Source organism: Paralichthys olivaceus, chromosome 9, assembly GCF_024713975.1.
Source record: "Paralichthys olivaceus isolate ysfri-2021 chromosome 9, ASM2471397v2, whole genome shotgun sequence".
Taxonomy (NCBI): domain Eukaryota; kingdom Metazoa; phylum Chordata; class Actinopteri; order Pleuronectiformes; family Paralichthyidae; genus Paralichthys; species Paralichthys olivaceus.
In genome coordinates, this window is record NC_091101.1 from 11719958 (window position 1) to 11743581 (window position 23624).

The window sequence follows — 23624 nt, forward strand, 5'->3', positions numbered from 1 at the left end:
TATTGTAATGTTTATTGTAATGTCTGTCTCTTTCCTCAATGACAAAATATCAGGACGACAATAGATTCACAGAGCAGTGTCCTAATATTTACAGAATAAAGTTGCAATATTATGAGAATAAAGTCTTACATTGGCTAGAATACAATTCATAATATTACAAGAGTTAAGTTGTAATTTAACGAGAACAAGATTAACAAATAAAAAGTAAATATTACAAAAAAATTAAGTCATACTGTTACAAGAATAAAGTTGTACTATTAAGAGAATAAAGTTGTACTGTTACAAGAATAAAGTTTTACAATTAGGAGAACAGAGCTGAAATTTCAACTAGAAAAAAGTCACACTATTTCAAGATTAAATTCGTAATTTAATGTTAAAAAAGGAAAAAAATATTACGACTTAGTTCTCCTAATATTCCAGTTTTTCTTTAAATCCCTTTTCCCTTTCAGTGGACCTAACATTCTGTCATATTGTTATTTAGCTTATCTGTCACCATATGACTTGCTGGATGTCTCTCACCTGACTGCCTTAATGGACATTTTGCAGGGTGACCTCTCCAGGATGCAGTGTCCTGCTGCTTGACTGTCAGGAGAATAATTTAGGCACAAATCTGAGTGTCGGTTCTGAGCTGGAGAGAAAATACGAAGGAAAGTCAGAGATAAGGACATCTACATGACAGTGCTCCTAGAATGTAGAACATCGTGTCCTAATTATCCGAAAATTCACACTGCAAATTAGGCCTAATTCTTACAATAATGCAGTCAGGGACCCCTGTGGTCATGGATGGATTACTATAGGACACAGGCCTCAGGGGCCTGATAGGGACAGGGGGCCCCAAAACCCTGTTCTTGTTATAAAGCACATTTTCCCTACAAAATACAGCTTCACTGCAAATATAGGCTTCAATAATCCTACATCGAAATGAGGAATTCCATATGAATGTGTTGCAGCTCAGTAGCTTTCCTGTCGTAAGTCCTATAGTAAAATCAGACCCTGTATGACTAATAGTGTGGACTGGATAATTCAAATAAGTTGCATTTCTATTTCTATACTGTGTAGACCATGTAAACATATGTGTTTTAAGTGAGTCAACATTTTATTGCAATAGTATATTGGGAGAGGCAGCACAATAAAACTAAAGATCCAGCTCAGCATATTTTCTAAATAGAACATAGAGAACAACTGTAAACTGGTGCAGAAAAAAGTCATTGTATTAATAAAAGAGTTTCGAGCAAACACAAAGGATTTTATTCTGGATCAAACAATATGTACAATATGTGCTAAACAAGATGGCACAGATGCAAGATAATATTATCTTTCTAAAGAGATATTTTTATAGCATCAGGTTGAAATGGGCACGGATAACTTGCTTACTGGAAATACAGTTGCCCTGGAGGGGGAGACTGACAGTGATACACGCTTTCGATGTGCTAGCAAACAAGCTGCTGCTGATATCTAAATACCAGCTACCATTAACCGCCAAGAAGAAGAATGAATACAATTTGCTACCTGCATTCCAATGGTTTTACACCTAATACTATACACACAGTGTTCTTTTCTCCGAGTGCTCTTTGTTTGAACTTGTCAAGCTGCTACTTGATCTGGTACCTAAATCTTGTGGGTGGGGCGACAGAGAAATTTCCTAAAGTTACATTGCTCAACAGCAAGATTGATAGGCGTTCTGGCTGTTGTGATACGCATGCTGGGATCACATGCCTGCCTTGAGTCACTGGACACAGTGGTGCTGGGCATAAGTATTGCAAAAAACTGCGCTTTGCATCAGTGTAAAGCAGAAGGATGAGTCAGAAGGTAATTGCTCAACAGGATATCCTGCAGCAGTCTTTCCTCCCTATGGCACCCGAAGCTACTTACTCAGACTGTAATAAAATCTTTCTCTGATATCTTTTCATTTCACATTTAAACAGCAGCATGTCATGAGGCTTTTACTCATTTTTGTTTTACCAGACATTCACCTCTCCCTATTGTCTGTGGAGCAGCCGTGTGGGATCAAATTAAGTGTGTTCACGTGTTCTTAGTTTAACCTCATGTTGATGATTAAGTGTGACATAGAGGGGACTTATTTTCATAAAGTAGTGGAGATTACAGGTTCTGTCACATTTATTAAATGAGAACTAAAAGCAGAAATCCATAGACAGTGAGGTTTTTCGTCTTGGAACCCAGTGATTTGCTTTGCAGGTTAAGAAATGGGTGGATTCATCTTCTAAAATGAAGATTGGCAACATTTTCTGGTTATTACGTACAGCATGTTTATCATGTGCAGTATAAATGTTGCCACATTTACCACTACATTGATAACAGTCTCCCAGGATCAAGGCCACATAAGCTACAGATTAGAAAACACATTGCATTGCAGATGGAGATACATATTAAAAATGTATATTTTATATATACAGTATATATACATATGTTTACACAGAACCTCTTACAAAGTTTCTTATTGACGTGTTATGTTTTTGAGGTGGTCAGTCTTGATTCTGGTAATGTTGTGCAAGACTTCACGGACGTCATAGAAATTTGAGCCAAGGTTAAACTTTTCAGTTACAAACAAACATTTCCCAAAGAAAGATGGGCAAAAAGTTCTCTGTCTGATTAGTGATTTGGCACACGCTGCAGACCAAACGGCTTGGGAGTCGATAAAGCCAATTTCAATCACAACATCTTAGCGGGTCACACAGCGGGATGCATGTCTGACAAACGAGTTATGGGAAGTTGAGTCACAAGAGAAAGCTCGAATCGAGTGAGAATAGATGCACGTGTCTGATAGTGAAGCGGTTACAGCGTTCACTCAACAGCATCTGTTGGCTTTTTACAGGCCAAACTGCCATTAAGCCACACTTCTGTAAATGCGTCATGCAAATGAAACCCACAGGAATTATGCTTCACTTGCTTTAAGTTTGCTGCCCAGTTTCGACTGTTTAGTTTGCTTACTTCATGTAATCCATATGGAATATGTACAAAAAAGACAAGAGATATCACACTATAAATGATCTTTCTGTGGAAAGCAGCTTCCTGGTAAATACTATGGCCACCATTATTATTACGAATACAAATGAAGCAATAATGAGCATTTGTCCTCCATGAACTCCCTGTGTTTTAGGAAACACACAATACACAGAGGACCTTTTCAGGTAATCCATCATCTTAACTCTACTGTCACCTGAAAAGCATTCAGTGTCAGTGATGTCAGGCAGGTTTATTTTCAGCTCATTCAGGGTTTTCAGCCATTTACTGTCACAGCAGTTGAAATAATTTCCACTTATATACACAACATTGAGGTGCGCAGATAAAGCATGAATCAGAGAATAGTTTAATGACACAAAACGATTATTTCTAATGTCCATTTCTCTCAGGGGGGAGCAGCGCAGACCGCTGGGTATAACATCGAGGTAGTTGTTCGATATGTTCAGCTGAGTTAACGCGGGCATACAGGGTAAAGACAGATCCGAGCTGGTCATGTTGGTTTCACTGATTACCAAGGAGCGAAGAGTTTTCTCCACATCGTCGAGCGCGCTCACGTGCATGACCATGTGAGGATTCTTCGCGAGGTTGAGGGAAACCAAAGCGGTTCCCTGAAACGTGTTTGGATGGAGCATTTGTATATTGTTCTCTTTAAGATTGAGGTGTTTAAGAGTTCCTACCTGCTCGAAGGCAACACAGGATGTGTTGAGATTTATTTGTTGTGTTGACTCAGAGCTTCCTAAATAGTCCATAAGAGCACAAAGCTGCACAGAATTATCTTGCAGATTTAATGTATCAATTTGTGTGAGCGCACTGAGAAAGAGCGGGGAGATATGCACAAGCCCATTACTTTGCAGATCGAGGAGCTTTAAAGATGAAAAGAACAGCTGCCGCCGGTTTCCTGACTCACTATAATTTCTAATATTCCAGATAATGTTTTGCAGACAGTTGTAGCTGAAATTCAGGGTTTCTAAAGAAGAGAGAAGGCTCAAAGTCTCCAGCGGGAAAGACCTGAAGTGGTTATAGCTCAGATCAAGATAAATCAGTGGCATCTGCCTCCAGAATGAGTGGAGGTAATTTTTTCTAACAATTTTCTCATTCATAATCTCACTATAAAGAGAATTGGCCTCTGATACAATCGTAGCCTCTGAATTTAAGGCCCCAACCATGTTATTCTGTAAATGAAGATACTTCAAACTGTTTATCTTGGGAACGATCGGGAAGTAAAGGAGTTTGTTGAAACTCAAATCAAGAATTTCAAGCTCATACGACCGGTCATCCTCATGCGTGACAAAAAACTCCATTGAATTTCGACTAAGATTAAGATATTTAACTTGATGCAATTTAAAATCACAGATGTGTGCAAGGTTATTTTTGGCCAAGTTAAGCATCTCTAATTGGCTCAATGGTTCGAATGTTCCCTGTTCTATCACTGATATCAGATTGTCATCGATAGTAATGGCCCTCAAACCTTTACTCTCCTCGAACAAGCTGTGTGAAAGTCTTGTTAGAGCGTTACCAGTCATCTTAAGTTGATTAAGAGATGATTTGTTTCGAAGGTACTGCTCCGCTGCATCATCGCTCAGGCCATTCATGGATATGTCCAAACTCTTCAGTCTAGTGATGGATTGGAAGGCTTTGCTGTTGCTGCCAAGGTTGTTGTTCAGCGCATTTCTGGACAAATTCAACTCTTCAAGTCGAGCCAAGTTTTCAAAAGCCCCCTCGGAGATGAGATCCAGCTGGTTGGAGCTCAGGTCCAGCTGCTCCAAGCCCGGCAAAACAAGTGTGTGCAACTGTCTGATGAAGTTATTGGACAGGTCGAGTTTTCTAAGTCTTACATCCAAATCCTGAGGGACAGAGTCAAGGTTCTGGTTGTTCCAGGACTGCTCCTTGAAATGAAAGGAACATTAATCATAATCAAGGAGTGAACCATGGAAACCAAAGTCAAACAATCTTAACATTTCCTCAGATCTTAAAAACATAGTTAAAGTGTAGCTTTGTGGAATAAATAAAACAATTGCAATCATTATTTCACATTTAGTATTTAAATGACTCATCTTGAGCCTACCTTTGGATCATCATATGTCAGTCCAGTTATATAAATGTCATGGCTGAGTGACCAGAGGAGCAGGAGATTAGAGAACATATGTCTGACCATTCTCCCTCTGCTGCTGCTTCTGTTGCTGTTGAAACTGTACAGTATCACTGTCAGAGCTTAATGCACGCTCACACACACCCTTTATAGCCATGCTTCATAAAAAAAGGAGAGGGAAAACATCTGTGGACACCAGATAAACACTGTGGATACTATATTTAGACAATAAAGGCTTGACCCCTGATACATTATTTTCTATCAAGCTTTAGAAAACAGCCCTCAAATTTAGGCACAGACATTTTTCAGACAAAAGTGGTCACATTTATGTGTTAAATGTCATAAATATTCGATGAATACATAAAAAATGGGTCAGGAACCTAAATAAGAATTTTAAAATATTATAACTGAGGCATATAATCCATTTTCTTACAATTTTAATGTTCATCATGATATTTTAAAGCATTTACAGCACTAAGGAGTTACATGACAACCCGGAAAACACCTCCTGAGTGATATAAATTTATACCTTTGTTTGTTCCTGTCAGACTGAGGAAAATGGAAACCATTCAAAAATAGATGAGAGGAACAAATAAACAGACAGTGTGGAGGTGGAGCTGGAGGGAAGCGGCCCAGCAAGGTATAAAGAGATGTGCAAAAATAGACTAATGAAAGGAGGTGGCAGTACACATAAACAATGCTCAGAGACAGGCCCAGGTGGACTTCCTGACAGACACACATAAATGCTTAAAGGGCTGAATAACTGTCAAACTGGCAGCTCAATTACAAACGTTGATTATTTTTTTCCTGTGATGAGTAACTGTTTCCAACAGTTTTCCTGCTGCTGTCACTTTGTCCTTTATCAGCTTGTCCTCACACAGCTCAGCTTCCCACTTCCTGCAACAATGAGCTGGTTATCGCCGCCTCGTTTCAGTTCAGCTGTATGACACCAAAAAAGGTCGAGTCTGCGTCCAGTGAGACGATGGCCTGGGGTCTGTGTGGGATCACCAGTTCCAGCTCATCGTCCTGATGCAGCTGCACAATACCTGTGACAATCAGATAGGATCCCAAGAGATAGATAATATTGAGAAAACAGACATGAAGTGTCTCAGTGAGGAGTTTTCTGTGCAGCTGTGCGTCTTGGCATTAAACTCTGTCTCATGGACTCTACTGAAAGGATGAACAACCACATTCTTCCAAAACATATTCACTCTTTGGTGTTCTGAGAACAGCAGTGGAATATGTCAGCAGTCTAACATGTTAATCCAGAGTCTCACATGGCTGTTCAATGGGTTGTACTTATATATTTGACCTCTTGTCTCATGCTTTATGCTCTTTTATTAGTATGTTACCTCTTCCATTTGTCAAATCATTAAAGATCAATGAGAGACAGATGGCAGTTTGACCTAGTACACAAGGACAGACAATGCTGCTTAGGTTAGAGGAATAACTCTAATGTTTGGGAATAATGCTTATTCATTTTCTATCTAAGAGTTAGATAAGAAGACTAATTGGTCATTCTTAAGGTGTAGCCAGCAGCCAGTAAGCTTTATGCAGCACACAGCCTGTGAGCCACAGATGGATGACTCGTCTCCACTTCCTCTATTCAGAAATGAAGCCAAAACATCCTGGATAAAAGTCGTGCCATCTTGTGCATTTGGGGCCCAGAGTCTCGCAGTAGCAGTCAGGGGATGGAGCCATAGTATCAATGTCCAACTAATACAAAAACTGGACCAAGTCAGTATCCACTGTCAATCCTGACATTTCACCTTGTATTTATAGCATCAAATTAAATTTAATAACAATTCAAACTCAAGGGAAAAGTAAGCACACCAGAACTACCTAAAATGACAGAAACCCTTACTTTTAGGAAGCTGTCATGCCATTTATATACAGTGCATCTATGCTGTGGGGAAACATCCAGCCCAAATTCCATCAATATCAATAAATACATTTTGGTAATTGACATGTTGTGTCTTATTACGTTAATTAGCATGAAACCCAAAGTGTAGAACCGGCATATTTACATATTTTTACAGGGTTTGATGTGTCTGCCCATTACTTGGTCTAACTCCAGGAAGTTACTGCTCCAGGGCCAAGGAATGGCACATAACTGCGCTTAAAACCATGTGTTGTTTTTACATTGTGGCTTTTGTGCATAATAAACAAATTAGATATATAAGAGCTGTTGGTATGTGGATTTTGTTGGCTTTAAACAGAGCCAGCCTAGCTTCCTGTTTCCAGCCATTGTGCTTTGAGCTAACCCGCTGCTGGCTTAAGCGTCATATTTACTCTGCAGCAATGATGGTGATGTCAATCTTCTCACAATGTTATTTCTTTGAGGAGACTGCAGAGCAGACTACAGAGCAGAAGCAGAGCCTCACTGACCTGCAGTGTGGCATGTGTTGGCAGGGATTGTATCAGGCATCTCTTGCAGGCAGCGCAACAGCTCAGTCGATGTTGTCTTTGGGGAGCTCCAGCTTCGAATAACATAACCCATAACTGCGCTCGGGCTTTTGAACAAAACCTGTGAATTAAGCAGAACATTAGTTGAAAAGCTGGAACAAATCAGATGTAATATCAACTCAGTAATTGCTTGAGATCAGTGACACAATACTTGTCCAAACACCAAGTAATAACCATCTTCTTGGACAACAATTCTGTTTTCCTTTAGTGAAATTGCATTTCCTTGCTGTGCAGAAACTGTCCAAGGGATCACAGTTATATTTCCTATGGGAGAAGGCGAGATACACTTCTTCAAAATAATGGCAGACCGTGCAATTCTGAAGCCAAAGACTCAAATTTAGTTTTACCTCTAATGTCTGGTTGTTTGTTAGTGTTCGCAGTTAACTGCAGGAATGTCTGACCTGGCAAGAGTGAGAAATAAACATAATACTTTAATTTTATTAACTTAGCAAATGCTGTTTATGGTCTCACTACCAGATTAGAGCATAACTAATGGACACATTTTCAGTTCTCAGCTCCAACCCACCTCTGCAGCTGCCTTGTTCCCGTTTGTCTCTCCTAAAGGACATCTTCACAGAACTCTGAGCTTTTTGGAAAGTACTTGACTTAATGTCCTAAGAGAAAACAAAGCATTAAGAGAAAATGTATTATTGCAGCACTATCAGAATACTCACTAATGGCATAAATCTCAGTAGTACAATGTCCAAGATGACTCCATCCTACATAATCAGTGACATACCTCCCTGGTTTTTGACATCTTGGCTGTTCTCCCATTGACTCCCTCAGAACGTGGCTGATTTAATTGTAAAATTAAGTCCCTCTGGAGTTTCCGAAAATCATTTTCTAAAACACTGGCTCTGTGCACCAGGAAAAGACTGAGACAAAACATAAATGCCGTTAGTAATAATAAAGAATCGTAAAGCATACCGAGACTTGCAGACTGGATGTCTTCAAGTTACTCAAATGGGTGAGGTCACACTTCAGTTAACCCCGGAAAACTAAATGTTCTGTTTCAAAATTAGTTTCTAAATGAGGAACTATCTCCTCTGTGTCTCTCAACATGGAATTCATTTAGATTGTATGAAGATTACAGCCAAATTGCAGTGTATTGTGAAACATGCAGTCAGAGTCAAAGCCATGTTAAAGGCCACACTGACAGAACAACCTTTGTTCTTGTCGGCACTTGTGCCAACAGATTCCAATATGAAAGAGCAGTTTAACCTTTTAAATCAATACCAGCAGCTGCACAGGCACAAAAGACAGACAAATGCGTTTAGACAGAAAATGAAACATTTTAATCCATCAATCAACTCCATTTACAAAAGTATATCCCATTTTATATACAATATGTACAGAGACGTATAAACAATTATAATTTTTCCACATGGATTCATTCATATGGTAACTAAACAATAGCGCTGAAACAAAACATATTACTGATATTCTGCAGGGATGCTGTAGTGCAAATGTGCGCAAAATATATAGTGCTGTTGCTCTGTGAATACCTTATAACTCCAGTTTTAATAGATTTTCTCAGTTTTGCATCGGTAACTTTGTATTTGCTTTCAACATTTATATGATCTTTGTTATTTTCTTTATAACCCAGGGCATATGGAACTTAGAAACCTCTGTTAAACCACCCAATTACAACTGTTAATATAATTAAATGAATTAAAAAGGCCAAGTGTACAAACTGCAATTAAAATATTTCAAATAGATGGTTAGATGTTACTTTTTGGAGATACAAGATTATCATTCAACAGCACTTAAAGGTATGGAAATGTTAAGTATCTTGTCAGCGCAGTGTCATTCCTAAAGGAAGAAGAAGAAGATGCTGTCTGGCTGGAGACAACATTGTGACTATAAATAGACTTTTGTCTGATACGGACATTTGGCTCATCAAGCCTGATGCTCTTTGCACAGAATCAAGGTGAGGTGAAGCGTAACAGTCTATATTGTCCTTTTAAATACAGAGCTGTGAAAGTTAACTTAAGTCACCCAGGGGGTTCCTGAACTTTAATAACCTAGTGGAGTTAAGTGCCCTGTAAACAGGGGCAACAGGTGGACTAGTAGTAGCTTTTAAAACAGATCTTGTCAATTTATTTATCTCAGATCGGGCAGGATGAGAGGACAGTGTGACTCTGGACTGATTTGACCATTGTGAGCAACTTTCTTTCTTTTCTGTAAGAGGCCTGGTGGCTGTGTAGTTATCAGTTCTGTCCAGCAGATGGAGCCTCTCCAAGTCTGACGCTTCCCAGGAAGGTGGTGTGGTTGGTCATGCTGATGAGCGTGTCCTCATACACTATGCGTATGGAAATCCTCTGCCCGGCGCGGAGCAGGCTCACTCCGGCCGTGTAGCAGGTGTTGAATTTGCGCTGGCCCGTCTCAATGCTGCACGTGCACCGGAGGAACGGGTTGGAGTCCACCATCACCTCATAGCTGGCAATGTCGGTGAAGTTGAGGTAGTACACCTGGTGGAGCGGAGAGACAAGAAATTCACAAACGACTGAGAGGGGTAGTCAAAACAAGTCCACATAATATTTAAGAGCTTAGTGAAAAGCTGTAAGAGCTGGAATATCAGAGTGGCCTTCAAGAGTTTGAGTTATAAAGCTGCACATTTAGCCACTGAGAAAGAGGGAAAAAAGAAATGTGTCTCATAACTCAAAAAATTCATGGATAAGCCAAGCAAGCAGGTTTTTAAACTGCCAGTTCTTTTGAGTCTGAACTGTAAATTTTAAGAGTTACGTCAAGGACCGTACTCACTTCTACCTGACTATATATGAAGTAGACACCGTCCAACAGCACCTCCAGCTCTCCAGAGCGAGGGTGCATTTTAAACACTCGATGGTGGATGGACACCATCTTCCAGTTCCTAAGGATGCCTTCAGACAGATCTAAACATGTCACAACAAACACAAACAAACAGTCAACATAGATTACAGCAGGTTTTAACCACATCCAGAGCTCCGTGCTGACAGAAAATATAAACCCTCTAATGATGCTTTCACTCCTTTCAGACTGACTCACTGATCCAGGGAAACAAAAAACTGCTAGCACGCAAGGCTTTTGCTTCTGACTTGAGTTTTATAATAATTTCATAACTGTTTGCTAATCGTATAATAGCTATGGGATTACATTGGGGTTACTGTAATCTAACATAATATTTTAAGTACATATTGTAACAATAACATTTGGCCCTCTGAACCAAAACATCTTCTGTAAGTTCTGTAGTTGATTAACTTTCCATAAGGCCAATAAATAAATATCATATATATATATATATATATGTGTGTGTGTGTGTGTGTGTGTGTGTGTGTGTGTGTGTGTGTGTGTGAATAAATAATTTTTAAGCAACCAAATGACCAACCACAGTCTTAAGGTGTAATAGGGATGTGTATTAGTTAAGTTGCAGATTCAGGTGATTAACAGGGACTAAGCATGTTCATTGTTTTGTGTAGAACACACTGGTGTAACTACAAAAGCACAGAAGACCCACCTTCTCTCACTTGGATGGTTGTTTCCTGTCCTTGCAAGTGAACCACTGCAGGCTGAAAAACAAAGATCTCTGGTGACTTAGGGCTGGGGTTAGAATACACAGTAAAACTGGAAAAGGGCTGGTTCCATTAGGGATTTTGTGTGAGTTTAAATTAAATAAGCCTACCTGGAATTCCTTGGTTTTTGTTTTATCCAGAACACCTGAAACAAGAAGAGGGATGGAGAGACATGATCAATTTCTGGCTGTCAGCACCGCTGAGGAACAAAAGAAGACATGTAGATTAAAACAAAACAAACACTGACATAGTTTTAAGATGGAGCACTGCTGTCCCACACAATGTGAGACATACTGCATCCAAAACCCTCACTGTGCAGACAATGAGTTCATCGATTTTGACAACCTGAGCCCCCTTCTAGTGTGGGAATGTGTCTACATGCAGGAAATGACTGTAATCTAAGAACAAATCTCTCAACTTGTGGGTGTTTAAGATCTCTGGTTTGAGTCTTAGCTATCTCAGCGTGTTATTGTATCATTTCTACGTTTTATACCTGCTGGGCCTTGAGCGCCCTGAGGTCCCTGTGGCCCTGGTGGTCCAGGAGGTCCTGCAGGCCCCACACCAATGCTTCCTGGAATACCAGGTATTCCAGGGATGCCCGGTGGGCCCTGTGGGCCTGGGGGACCGGGGGGGCCAGGGGGGCCTGGCACAGACCTTTTCTTCCCTGTGCAGACAGAAAGCAAAATGGTTGGCACATAAAAAAATGAAGCAGATTAATGTTTTGACTGTCTGTTTATAAAGCATCTGTACAGATTGTAAATTCAGATAAGAAGAACAGCAAGAATAATGTCAGAATTCTTTCATGAAGGATGGAGCGAAATATTGAAAGCTTGCCATTCACTTTAAGCAAACATTATAGGATTTTGGATAGACTCTCGAGAAAGCAGACCGCAAGCAGCAGTCTAAGCGATGACAAATACAACTGAAATTTAGGCAGAATTTTGAATCACCTTTTTTCCTCTCTTTCCTTTTTTCCTTTCCAGTCGATTCTGTAAGAAACAAAAACAGTGTGATTAAACTTGAAATGGTCTCTTGAACAATTATCATCTCAGATAACATCATGGGTATCTAGCTCATTCTAGGTATCCTAAACAGGCTAAAATAACAGATTCATGATGTTGTGCGCTCAACACTGCAGTGGAGGTATGTCAGTCTGTGGTATCTTCTAGTGTAGTAATTTGTAAGTGTGGTTTCACCTCCTCTGTATGAACAAGTGCCTTAAGCATTCACAGGCAGTGGAACTGGAGAAGATCATTAGAGAGATACTTTATCCTGCCAAAATCCTTTTCTTTGAATTAAGCCCAGATGGAGAATGCAGATGAAAGTCTGTGTGCATGTGTTTGTGCGCGTTCTAGATGTTGGGGGGGCATCTATTGTATGTCAGCGCTTGAAAGACAAAATGCACTTAGTGTGCTGCTGCGTGTGTTCTGTGTGCAGCTGAAGAATCCTTTTCAAAATGCCGTCTCGCTGTTCTTGTGTTTACCATGTCATTACAACTACAAAGGCCATTTAACCTTAAAACCTCACAGTTTGAGTCCCCCTCAAACATATGGCCAGCGTTTCTCCTCTGGCTAAATGACTGGATGCATCCGCATAGATTTCTCTTAACGAGCAGCCCTATCTGGAATCTGGTGCCCGTTAGAGGAGTGGAGAGAACGTACACACACACACACACACACACACACACAAACACACGGTACACACACACACATCTAAGGCTGAGATTACAAAAGCCTTTGTCTGTGTGCTGAGAGCAGAAGAGAGACCTGGGAATGATTAGTGTTTAGAGGCTCGGGACTTTACTGATTTATGTAGAAAGTCTCAAAGGTGAGTTTTTTCTTCTAATTTAAACACAATTACTAAACTTCCCCCCAAGTATTCAGTGTCACGCCACAGACATTGGAATGCCTTGTGATCATGCTGCACTTGTTGCACTCAGACATGGAACTTCAAAGCCTTTGCCTTTTATTTGCATAGCTCACATTCTAAACAAAAACTACAAAAGTAATTTTAGACATATTGGCCATATGGTTTTGTCACAGAACTATTGATTACGATGAATCAATGCAGTGGGTTTAATGAAAGCCATCAAAGTTGAAGATGATAACCCAGATGTCCACCTGGTTTTCTAAAATGACTGCATGTTCCCACAAGTGATCTTTTTTTCTTTTCTTTTTTCTGGCAGTTCAGGCGTGACCGATAACACGTTTGGATTCCAAAGCCTTAATCTGCTTAGATACAAGAGATATTTTGGGGACCTGATATTATTTTGAGATAGGGGAAATCAACGCTGGCCTTCGCTGTCTGTTTCAAATTGGTAAAACCCTCCCAAACCCCCTCTTTGCTATCCAAGTAATAATCAATCCCATTCCATTTAATCTCTTGCTCTATAAACTCAGCAGCATTATGTGGTGGAGCTGCTTTGTTAAGTAAGCATGGAGCAGTAAAAAAATCCATTCCACGAGAAAAGTGAGAAACCATTAACAAACTGTTTTCAAATTTTAAGAGCCTTAAGCCCAGCATAAATCTGTTATTTACACAGTACCGAATCTTCCTTAAGCAAGACTTACAGAAACCATTATCCCACAGTTTACCAGGCCAGAAAATAGACTGATGCAGGTGCACCAGAGAGCGTAGTTCGTTTAAGGCATTTAAAGCACTGAATATGAAGTTAAGGCCTGAAGAATAAAGATGGGGAGGCAATACAGCTTAAGTATTAGCATACGTCTGTGTCAAGGTGTGATAAAAAAACATTATGTGATGATAAATTCAAAAAAACTGCTCGTACCCGACTCTGGCTGCTTGCCGGGACTCCTTTTCGCTCGCTGAGTTATGCCCCTGTTATCCTTTGTGGCACGGAAGTCGCTATTTCTGTGCAGTAACCTCTCCTGGTGAAAAGGAGAGAAAAGAAAATATTAATGAGCATGGGAAATTTCTGTCGCAGAAAATTCTGGGGTGATTATTCACTTTGAACACAAAGGCTCTCCTCAGAATATTAATACCAGCCGAGGCAACCTTATATTAATTCCAGGAAGCAGACAAAAGCAATAAGTGATACGAGTTTTGGAGAGTGAAAACCATGTTACAAGTGGCCTTTCTATTCTTGGGGTATAATGTTTGCACAGAGACAACTTGAGGCATTTGAAAAGATTTGAGACACTGTCAGCCGGCACATTCATTTGCGGCCAAGTCATTGTCTGCCCCACTGGGACTGTAACCTATCCTGTAACCCAAGTCACTTTTGTCTGCGTTTCTGCAGTTTGAGACAGTCACCTGGACACTGCTGCTCTAAAATTCACCTTTTTATACAAAAGGAGGGCATGAATTGTGGTTAATATGAGAGCAATACCCATTCATATGGCACCTGGTCCCGGCCCTATTCAGAGGTAGCGTGAATACGCTAAAACAACGGCAGCAAAGAAAAGGATGTGATGGAGCTGGTCTGAGCTCACCCCTAGGAACAGGAAAAGCCAAGGAAAAGCAGCAGTGGTGGGGTGTTCCCATGGGTGAGCGAGCGGCGGGACAAACTGCATGCCTGTGTTCTTATGCGACTGGTTCTGGTTGACCTACATTCACATGAACTCTGTAGGACGTGTTGACCTGACTGTAGCACACGCAAGATGGGACCGGCCCTGACAACAAAATGTTTCCTACCAAGGATTCAGAGTTTAAGATTGTTCAAAGTCGCTTTCTGTTAAAAGAGCCAGTTTGTGATCACATCTTTGGAGGATTCCCAGAGGTTGACAGACAAAGAAACCCCGGCCCTGGAAACACACCGCGACCACCCAAAGCCTTGTTTTAGTAGAGCCCCACAATATATGAGATCGCTTTCGGACAGACTTTGGAGTGTCAGCATAAATAACGGTAAGGGTACGAGGTATAAATGCTCTCAACAGCTGAGGACAGACAACCAGACAGCTTGTATTGTACTGGACATCTGCTTAGAGTTTGTATAACTGACATTTCCAAAGCAGTGACACGTGCAGCACCTTAGCATGGATCAAAAGATAATAAATAATGATGTATCAGTCAGTTTCTTCTGCAACAAATGAATCAGACACGCTTACTGACAGACCCTTTGACCTCTCCTTTCCCGTGGGGGTTTATCCCAGTTGGGGTGACGAGATGACATATTCCATGTTTCCATCTGTGACGCTCAAGTAAACATAGTTGTTAAACTCCGCCAACGGCGAGAAATCTCCTTCTGAAAGCGGCGTGAACTCCTAGTGCCTCTTTGTGTGGTTTTCATGCAGAGCCACTGAAAGACCATGAGAAGACAGACAAGAAAAGTTATGTTTCGAGTTTCTTCTCTACCTCATCTCAGATGTGGGAACTCCCCCCTGTGGTGAAGGATGAGCTGTATCATGTTGAACACCCCCCGCTGGCTGTGTTGGGCAAGCTCAAAGGTAGTTAAAGTCTACAGTCCTGACCAGCTGCCAGCCATGTCTGACCTTATAAGCACGGGAATTCCAGCCTGATGGAGGAGTGTGTGTTGGAATGGTTTCTCGACACACAGACCTCCAGATGTTCCCGCGAGCAGCGACATTTGCTGTTCATTTGGCGCACAGGTGTCTCCACATCTCCTCTCCAGCTGTTGGCATATAGGGGGCTTTTACCTCTCAAAGGATTCTGGGTGTGTGTTCAGGCATATGGCATTACACTTTCGTCTGTTCTGACAGCCAAACATGATTCAATAGCCAATTTCTGGGCCGAGATTAAGCTCCAGCAGGACGACAAAAAACAAACAAGCAGTCTGCTAGGCTACTACCAAACTGGTGCAGCTGGGAACAAAGTGATTGTAAACGAGTATTAAAAAAGAAATAATATAAAAATATCACATTATACGACTATGAGAAAATGGTTGTGCGGCATTGTTTGCTTCATTTCACGTCATTACAACATTTACAGCGTTCGTGCCCTTCAAAGGCACACAGAGTTACAGTAAATCAGGATGACAATGTGTTGGTATGTATGCCAAGTGCCAACTATTGAGTAAACCATTCTTTTTCAGAACAAGGGAAAAATGCTATTAATTAGAGGGCTCTCGAATCTTCAAAGCATGGGGGGTGCTGTTATGCTCAGAGGATGAGATTCCCCGTTGCTCCGTGAGGATATGACTAAATTTCAGTCACCTCAGGGGTGTGTAATTTTCTGACGAGCAGACTTCATTCTTCCCTATTAACACTTAATATCACAACGCCTTGTATTTCTGCCCGTTTCTGCACGTATACACTACTGAGACTCCACGACATTCACAACATTTCAAGCTGATTATGGTAATAAAATGCTATGGCTCACGCCTTCAGTCCTTCTTGCTCACATTTGCGCTACAAATACAGACATTTGTGGTTACAGTGACGCCTTTAATTTTGACTGCTCGTCCAAGATTTAGTCACTAAATTGCGGTCAAGAATGCGAGGTTACAAAAGTTGAGGAGGTTAACCTCAGGACTGGTGGCTGAGAGTGCCAGATGTAGAATGGATGCCCATCACCGATGCATTACTAACTTTAAAGGCATGCATACTTTTTTGTGGACTGAAAGCTCATAATACTGCTGTGATTCACACTCCTGGACAGATTCAATGACAGCATGTTTTCCTCTTAAATATCACCCAGAAGGAGTGTCCCTACCTCAGTCAGCCAATATCAAACGCTGCTCTCTGGAAGGGACATGTGTTTTGAACCATAACTTGGGTAATTTAATAACAGCATCCATAGATTGTCATCTAGAAAAGCTGTGGAACTCAACCTGAGGGAAATGTTGCCTGTCAGCAGCCAGTCACATTCAGACTGTTGCAACACTTGCTGGCAAAGTGATGCCGAGCTGAATGCTGTGAATGCCTCAAGAATGTATTATTTTGGTAGATGTTTGCGACTCTGGACTTAATCTTGGGCGTCTTCTTCGTCTGCCTGTCAAGACTATTCTTATATGGAAAAGTTTGCAGAGATATGAGGACCTCTGAAGTTTTTACCTCCTCTGCCTTGTGCTTTTATGGCACTTGCATCCATGCTGATTAATCCCTGATGTGTAGGGCCTGCTCTATCTGTACACATGATACCGCTGTTTTAACTAATCATGCACTGGTCACGATTAAAGTAGATGTGGGTGACAGCCCACCCCGGCACTCCAGATACTCCAGCATACATGCTGCTGAGGACTTTGTGTCCCATCAAACTGACTTTTTTAATAGCCGTTAACTAGACTCCAGATGTTTCAGCATCTGTTCTTTGTGAGACTTTGAAGGCATACATCAGAGGGGAGAATTATTTCATATAATGGTTATAAGAAAAATGTTAGGCTCAAATATTAAACGCTAACCAAGCAAACACAACTCTGTGGATTGAATTTCATAATGTCTCACTCACTAAGGTCAGCCGACTCCTGAGTGACACTTACTCAGTCATGCCCTGCATCGCACCTCTCTCACACACACACACACACACACACACACACACACACACACACACACACACACACACACACACACACACACACACACACACACACACACACACACCCACACACACACACCCACACACACACACACTTTTTACTGTTGAGAACTGTGCAGATCTGCTGGACAGCTGGAATTTACTGCCTTGCTCAAGGGCATACCCACTGTGGCTGTGAGGGGTGTGTTAGTGTTTGTTCAGTTCCCAGACCCAGATCATAAATGACCACATCATCTGCTCTCATTAAGAAGCGAATACGAGGATCTGAAAATGTGTGAGATGTTAAGTGGTGCATAATGTTTATGTGCTTGTCAGAAATTTCTCCAACAAAGATCTCACCATTACTATTGGCCCAATGCTTTATTGTATATCTTCCTGTTTCAGTCAGTATTACTGCCAGCAAAATATCTGATGATCTATAAACCTTTCATGAGCCAGTTTAGATAACAGAACTATATTGTTTCCATTTCTGGTCCAAAACCGATAAAATAAAGGATTAAATAAAGTTTTATAGACTTCCTGTCAGGTACAGATACGCTCAAATTGTGTTTTATTGTTACAAATTTGTTTTGATGGCATTTGCCGTTTTGTCTTATTTTCTTTACTTGCCTCACATCATCCCATAAAAGTTACAAGCAGCTCCTCTTCTGTTCATAGAGAACTGATCAGAGACTTTATAGTTATATACAGTTTTGGGGAGTTTTTAGTCTCAGTAACTTTCTTCAGCTCAGGTGTGCGTCAGTAAACTCTGCTAAACTTCGCCAAAAATGCCTTAAAATACTGACGGACTGTAAAAGAAGAGGTGGAAAGTGGCTGAACTACAGCAAGATAATACATTTAATAAAATTGATTAAAATTTGGTGAAAAATAGAATTGAAATTTGATATCAGTAGAGTGAAACTTAATTTGCCTCCAGGATAAACACAGAACTGTGTTTTTTTCTAAACTCGAGCGTGGACACGTTTTGACATAGAGATTAAAACTTTTTTCCTTTACGATTTTCATTTCTAATAAAGAACTGTTGCGTGATTTCAACACAGGCAAAGTTCTCTTTCCATTCTGTTTGACTCACAAAGCTGCTAATTGACACAGCTTAACCAAAAATATGTCTGGATTTCCATTGGGTGCACTGTTTACCAAGGTTGATTTATGTCCGACACTGACCAACCCAGTTGAAAATTGTCTGACAGGCACTGAATTTGGTTTGCAAAGCTGTTTTTACACAATGACAAACCACACTGCTTGTATTTTTCAGTGTTCGACCACAAAGCAGAATGAGTCCATGTGAACAGAGGTCACACACTTGATGTTACAGTATATGACAACAAAGCCTATACACTCTCTCTGTCATATCAGATAAGAGTCGATATTGTTTGCATATTCTTTCCATTACCAGATTGTAATTGGTCTCTGTTTTCGAGGAATACTCTTCACGTTCTGTTGCACTTGCATGTTGCATGTATGCCTGCCATCACATCAAATATCATTTGTGCTGCTCAAGGCCCTTTGATGGAGACTTGTGTGAAAAATCCAATAAACAATTTTTCGGCCTACAAAAGGGCTTCTTCAAAGCAAATGCCTGAAAAGCTAACAAGTGCGGCCGCTGCGTCCGAATGCCACATGCTCCTGTTTCTCCAACTATGTAAACTGTGGGATGTGTAATCAGAGTTGTTTAATGCAGACATCTGGTATAGACAGCATCACAGCGCTGTTAAATATTTACAGCCTGGCGACAGTCTTTCACCTCATGAAGAGTCACCATCTGGGTTGAATACCAGGCCCATCTCACTCGGCTCTAACCAGGGAAACCACTACTATCTAAAATAAGCTTAGCAAAGGACACACTGAGGGCTAAATGAATAGGCTCGGCTTCCCACTTGTGAAAGGAAAATGAAATGAAAGGAAAATGTTACAAACCCCCAAATACCGGCAGTGGACCTTGAAAATCTTTCTTGCAGAGAAATAAGTGCCTCCATCCTAAATAACCTGGATTCTTCTCAGGGACTATCAAGTTGATGGTTCCGGACAACTACATTTTCAGCCAATGCCCCCATCCCCCACCTCTTCCACACACGCACACTGGATAATTTTCTCTGCAAAAAACGGTAACACAACTGGTGACACATGAGAGAACTGAACAAGCAACGCAAATCTGAGACCTCCACTTTGGTCCCTTTGTACTGATGAAATTAGGGAGTGTGCAGGCAGCGGCGGCGGCGGTGGTGGTGGTGGGGGTTGTTGCCAAAGCCACAGACAACACAGTGAAAATTCAATCAGGCTGCTGCCAGAGAAGAAAACACATGTGAGACCGGGCCTGGCTCTGCTCCAAGTACCAACTGCCCCATCTAAGTCCTGATGAATTTACATCAGCCCTTGGGCTTTGCACCTGCTGGTGATCCAGTTAATTTTCTGTCCACCTGCTCCAGCACACTGACTGACCCGTCCCTGTGAATCCAGCTGGGCCTAACTTTTGAGCATCACCTCTGCCTGCTACAGGAGGAGGGGGAGCTCTGGAATCAAGACAAATTGGGTTACATGTGATTTGATTACAGGGGGAAAAGCTATTTTGCAGGTAAATGAGTTAAAAGTGGGATTTAACAAACAAAATTCTTGTTTTATGAAGGGAACATCTGGACCATACCCATCCTCCCTGATCTGCCACCCACCCCTCACCCCCTGTCTCCGGATGTGTTAACCTCAACGTTGGCCAGGTGACAGACCTGAGGCTCATACCTTAGTGCATCTTTTCTCTTTTTTCTCTCAGGAGGCTGAGTCACAGACAATTCAAGACATATTCGCGTGATAACGGAGCTGGCAAAGATTAAAAAAACAAAACAAAAAAACTTCGTGACAAGCTACTGTAAAATAAGTTGCCCAGAAACATGCCATGACAGAGCGCAGGCACAGAACCTGACACCGTGATACGGGAACAGGAGGACTGAGGTGGAGGTGAACGAACACGAACTGCCTCCGTGTGAGGAATGAGAACAATGTGTTGAAGAAGCTGCTTCGTTATTATTTATTTGGGGAGGGGGGGGGGGTTGTTTTTACCTCAGGACCCTCTCCTCCTCCTCCTCCTCCGCTGCCGCTACTGCCGCCGCCGCCTCCTGCTGCTCCTCTGCCGCCGGAGTCCAGCCGCGGGGGGCCGAGCGAGAGCACCGCCACCGGGTCAGCCAGGTCAACCCCGCTCAGCGTCAACATGGAGTCCCGCTTCTGGTGGATAATCTCCCGCTTGACTTCGGAGCGCAGGTCCATGTAGCAGACGAGGGTGACGGCGTGCAGGGTCAGCGACAGCAGGAATAATCCCAGGAAGACGACGCTGCCGCTGCCGCTGCGACCCCTGCACTTCTTGCCGCACGTGCAGGGCGCCGCTCCGGGCATCACTTTGTCCGGGAAATCCTCCGCGTGGGGACCGTCGCGTGCCATAGTGGGACGGAGCGCGAGTGGGACGCTCTCTATCTCGGCATGCTCGGCTCGTCGGGTGTCGCGCGGGCCGCGGCTATTCTTTAACGTGGAGACTCATCGGTGCAGCAGCCGCAGGTCGCTGCGAACTTCTGCGAGTGTCTGTAGTAACAATGACGGACCCGCCCACCTCCGCTGCGATTGGTCCGGGACACTCACTCACGAGCCCGGGCGAGCCGGGCCGGAGGTCTTCTTCTGGGGGGGGGGGGGGGGAGCTGCACGCCACCAGGTGCAGTAGTCGAGCGACACCCAACGGACAAAGCGAGTCTCTGCAGCGCCTGTGAGAGCCTGATAATGACAGCGTGTTGAATCAGAATCAGACCTGGGGTTTACTGCAAAGTAGCTTTGCACATACAAGGAATTTGCTGTGGTGTGTTTGTGCAAGCATGAATCCAAAATATAAGAACAGGAGACATTATAAGATAGAAAACATATAAACACGAGAAAAGAGTGTTGTAAACACTAGAAAATGATTGTGCAATATGGTAGATACTTACAATTTGAAGTATGTGCAGTTGTTAGTCATGCAATGAAGTGATGGGGTCCCAGGCTTTTTAGATGAGGCCAGCAGCAGTTGGGTTTTTTGTGGCGTGAGGTTTTTGTCCTGTTGGTTCTCAGCCTCCTGCCAGAGGGAAGTAGCTGAAAGAGTTTGTGTCCAGGGTGGGAGGTGTCGGCCACAATCCTACCTGCATGCCTCAGAGTCCTGGAGGCATACAGGTCCTCGAAGGGAGGCAGGCTGCAGCCGAGCACCTTCTCGACGGAGCGAATAACACGCTGCACTCTGACCTTGTCCTTGGCAGTAGAGCAACAGCGTACCATACAGTGATGGAGGAGGTGAGGATGGACTCTCAGTTCATCATTCTGTGTCTGTTTGTTGTGTGAGTATTACTCAGGCAACAACACCTTCCTCGGTGATTAATCTCCTGAAAGCCCAATACTATATTGTTTACGCATGTGTTTTAAGTTTTTCGGACTTACCATTTTTCATGGGTGCACTTTGTTTGGCGCTTTGTTTTGTTGTGTGGGTGGCACACGGAGTGGTGGTCCCGTGTGAGGAATTGATTGGAAACCCTGGTAAATACTGCCCGGTGTTGTTATTGAAACGGAGCGAGCGACAGGCAGATCCATCATGCAATCAAAGAGTGGAAAAGCATGGCAAATGATCTCCTTAAACAGGCAACATGTTGCATAATTGTTTTTAATTGCATCTGGACCCTGTCAGGGCCCGGCCTGGAAGAGAGTCAATGTCACAGTGAGGTCAGCACAGCTCTGTGTACAACACCATCAACTTCTCTAAACACGTGTCACTCAGCTCTGAACTCTGGGAACAGTTTGGCATTTATGTTACCCAAAAGTCAGGACGATGCTTTAACAAGATTGAATGTGGCACCGCGGTTTCTACATTTTCAACATCCAAAAGCCAACCTTAGTTTTGTTCTTTTCAGATGTCGACACTTTGATCTCTGAAGCAAGGAACCAGAGGTAGCCTGTGGATCAGTCTGTCCTTGAGGCTCAGGATGATGAAACCAGTGCACTGAGCAGGCTGAAACTTCAGGGGCCTTGATGGATCGCCAGCTTAGATTAGTCTTTGGGCAAGTGCCACATACCATTTGTCTTTATTTCTTTGGGACAAAACCTGACATTTGCGTGTACCTGACCTACAAGGAGGTACACGCTCTTTCATGATATGAGCTCACGTTGACAGACACTGAGTAATTGCTGGGTGTTCATTGGCTATTGTTGTAGGAAAGTAATGGAGAAGAATGACTTTTTGAAGATCAGAAAAAGGTATTTCATCACTGTGAAATGTGTCCTGCATTAAGTTGATTATTCCAAAAAGGTGAGCGTATATTATTACATACCTCTGGGTTGCTTTTGTCCACACTTATTCTGCATCACAGTAGATTTATCCTCAGCATGATCAGTCTCATTCCTTCGACTAATGCAGAAAAAAAGTGATTCTAGTCAGCTGCCACTGAAGGGCAGCATTGCCAAGCCATAAATCAATAACAGCGCTTATCAGTGTCCTGATGAACTTGGACGTAAAACATATAAATAGCTTCATATTGGCTGAATGATTAAATTTAAATACATACTTGTATTTTATGCTCTGTATGTAGAGCATCATATGGTTTCTCTGTTGACTGTTGATTACAAATTGAGCATCCTCCTTCCCCATCTCCAGGGAACTCATTTCTCCATTGTTAGCGTATGAGATAGTGAAATGGAAGAGAGAAAGACAATCAAAGTAACCCTCACAGGGCCTGTGACTGAGGGCTCAGCCTAAGCATGTTTGCCACGCTTTTCATCCAAGCAGCAGGCACAATGACTTTCAGAAGCAGATCGTTCAGGGCTGGAATAGTTAGGCACATGCATCTTCCATAATTTCAGCACATTTATTTTAGAGGAAAGTTAATTTATATGTACGAGGAGCTGCTTTAGGCTGTTTCATCTATCAAATGTATTTTCTAAATCTTTTGTCAATGTTTGTTTTGTGGGAAGAGGAGGTCATGCAGCCCCGAGGAGAAGGTCACATTTGACATAATGCCACTGTCTGAGTTCTGTTTATCTGCTGCCTTGTTTCAGACACACAACATTCAAGCCTGTGCCAATTAAAATTT

The 23624-nt window shown here is 42.1% G+C and overlaps 3 protein-coding genes across 6 annotated transcripts; all 3 read right to left on the reverse strand.

The window, feature by feature from the left end:
* Positions 1-1225: 1225 nt before the first annotated feature.
* On the reverse strand, positions 1226-5351 carry LOC109628184 (transforming growth factor beta activator LRRC33-like). Of its 2 annotated transcripts, none has more exons than XM_020085168.2 (2): positions 5048-5351; positions 1226-4862 (listed from the first exon to the last, which is right to left on the reverse strand). In XM_020085168.2, exons 1-2 carry the CDS (start codon positions 5135-5137, stop codon positions 2994-2996), a joined length of 1959 nt encoding a protein of 652 aa, XP_019940727.2. In that variant the 5' UTR covers positions 5138-5351; the 3' UTR covers positions 1226-2993. The 2 variants fall into 2 exon arrangements, with proteins under 2 accessions (XP_019940727.2, XP_019940720.2); XM_020085161.2 differs by having other exon boundaries at positions 1226-4868.
* A 140-nt stretch (positions 5352-5491) lies between these two features.
* LOC109624678 (tumor necrosis factor ligand superfamily member 13B-like) lies at positions 5492-8554 on the reverse strand. Of its 2 annotated transcripts, none has more exons than XM_020079545.2 (6): positions 8277-8554; positions 8064-8151; positions 7885-7938; positions 7701-7801; positions 7460-7598; positions 5492-6117 (listed from the first exon to the last, which is right to left on the reverse strand). In XM_020079545.2, the coding sequence occupies exons 1-6, from the start codon at positions 8460-8462 to the stop codon at positions 6002-6004; spliced, it is 684 nt and encodes a 227-aa protein (XP_019935104.1). In that variant the 5' UTR covers positions 8463-8554; the 3' UTR covers positions 5492-6001. The 2 variants fall into 2 exon arrangements, with proteins under 2 accessions (XP_019935104.1, XP_019935099.1); XM_020079540.2 differs by having other exon boundaries at positions 7689-7801.
* Positions 8555-8809: 255 nt separating this feature from the next.
* eda (ectodysplasin A) lies at positions 8810-21113 on the reverse strand. 2 transcript variants are annotated; one of them, XM_020087629.2, is made up of 8 exons: positions 20593-21113; positions 13877-13976; positions 12039-12077; positions 11582-11752; positions 11199-11233; positions 11034-11085; positions 10307-10431; positions 8810-10008 (listed from the first exon to the last, which is right to left on the reverse strand). In XM_020087629.2, exons 1-8 carry the CDS (start codon positions 20965-20967, stop codon positions 9748-9750), a joined length of 1158 nt encoding a protein of 385 aa, XP_019943188.2. In that variant the 5' UTR covers positions 20968-21113; the 3' UTR covers positions 8810-9747. The 2 variants fall into 2 exon arrangements, with proteins under 2 accessions (XP_019943188.2, XP_019943102.2); XM_020087543.2 differs by having other exon boundaries at positions 10301-10431.
* Positions 21114-23624: the final 2511 nt, after the last annotated feature.

Bases quoted from the DNA above. Each gene is read 5' to 3' on its own strand.
- LOC109624678 (XM_020079540.2), bottom strand. From the start codon at position 8,462: ATGCTTTACGATTCTTTATTATTACTAACGGCATTTATGTTTTGTCTC. The intron at 7,599-7,688 runs GTATTGTGTCAC...CTTAATTCACAG, and splicing joins ATTACTTGGTGTTTGGACAA to GTTTTGTTCAAAAGCCCGAG. The intron at 6,118-7,459 runs GTCAGTGAGGCT...TGATTGTCACAG, and splicing joins CAACACATGCCACACTGCAG to GTATTGTGCAGCTGCATCAG.
- eda (XM_020087543.2), bottom strand. From the start codon at position 20,967: ATGGCACGCGACGGTCCCCACGCGGAGGATTTCCCGGACAAAGTGATG. The intron at 13,977-20,592 runs GTAAAAACAACC...CCTTTTCACCAG, and splicing joins GAGGAGGAGAGGGTCCTGAG to GAGAGGTTACTGCACAGAAA. The intron at 10,009-10,300 runs GTGAGTACGGTC...CCGCTCCACCAG, and splicing joins TCATATATAGTCAGGTAGAA to GTGTACTACCTCAACTTCAC.
- LOC109628184 (XM_020085161.2), bottom strand. From the start codon at position 5,137: ATGGTCAGACATATGTTCTCTAATCTCCTGCTCCTCTGGTCACTCAGC. The intron at 4,869-5,047 runs GTAGGCTCAAGA...TTTCATTTCAAG, and splicing joins TGACATATGATGATCCAAAG to GAGCAGTCCTGGAACAACCA.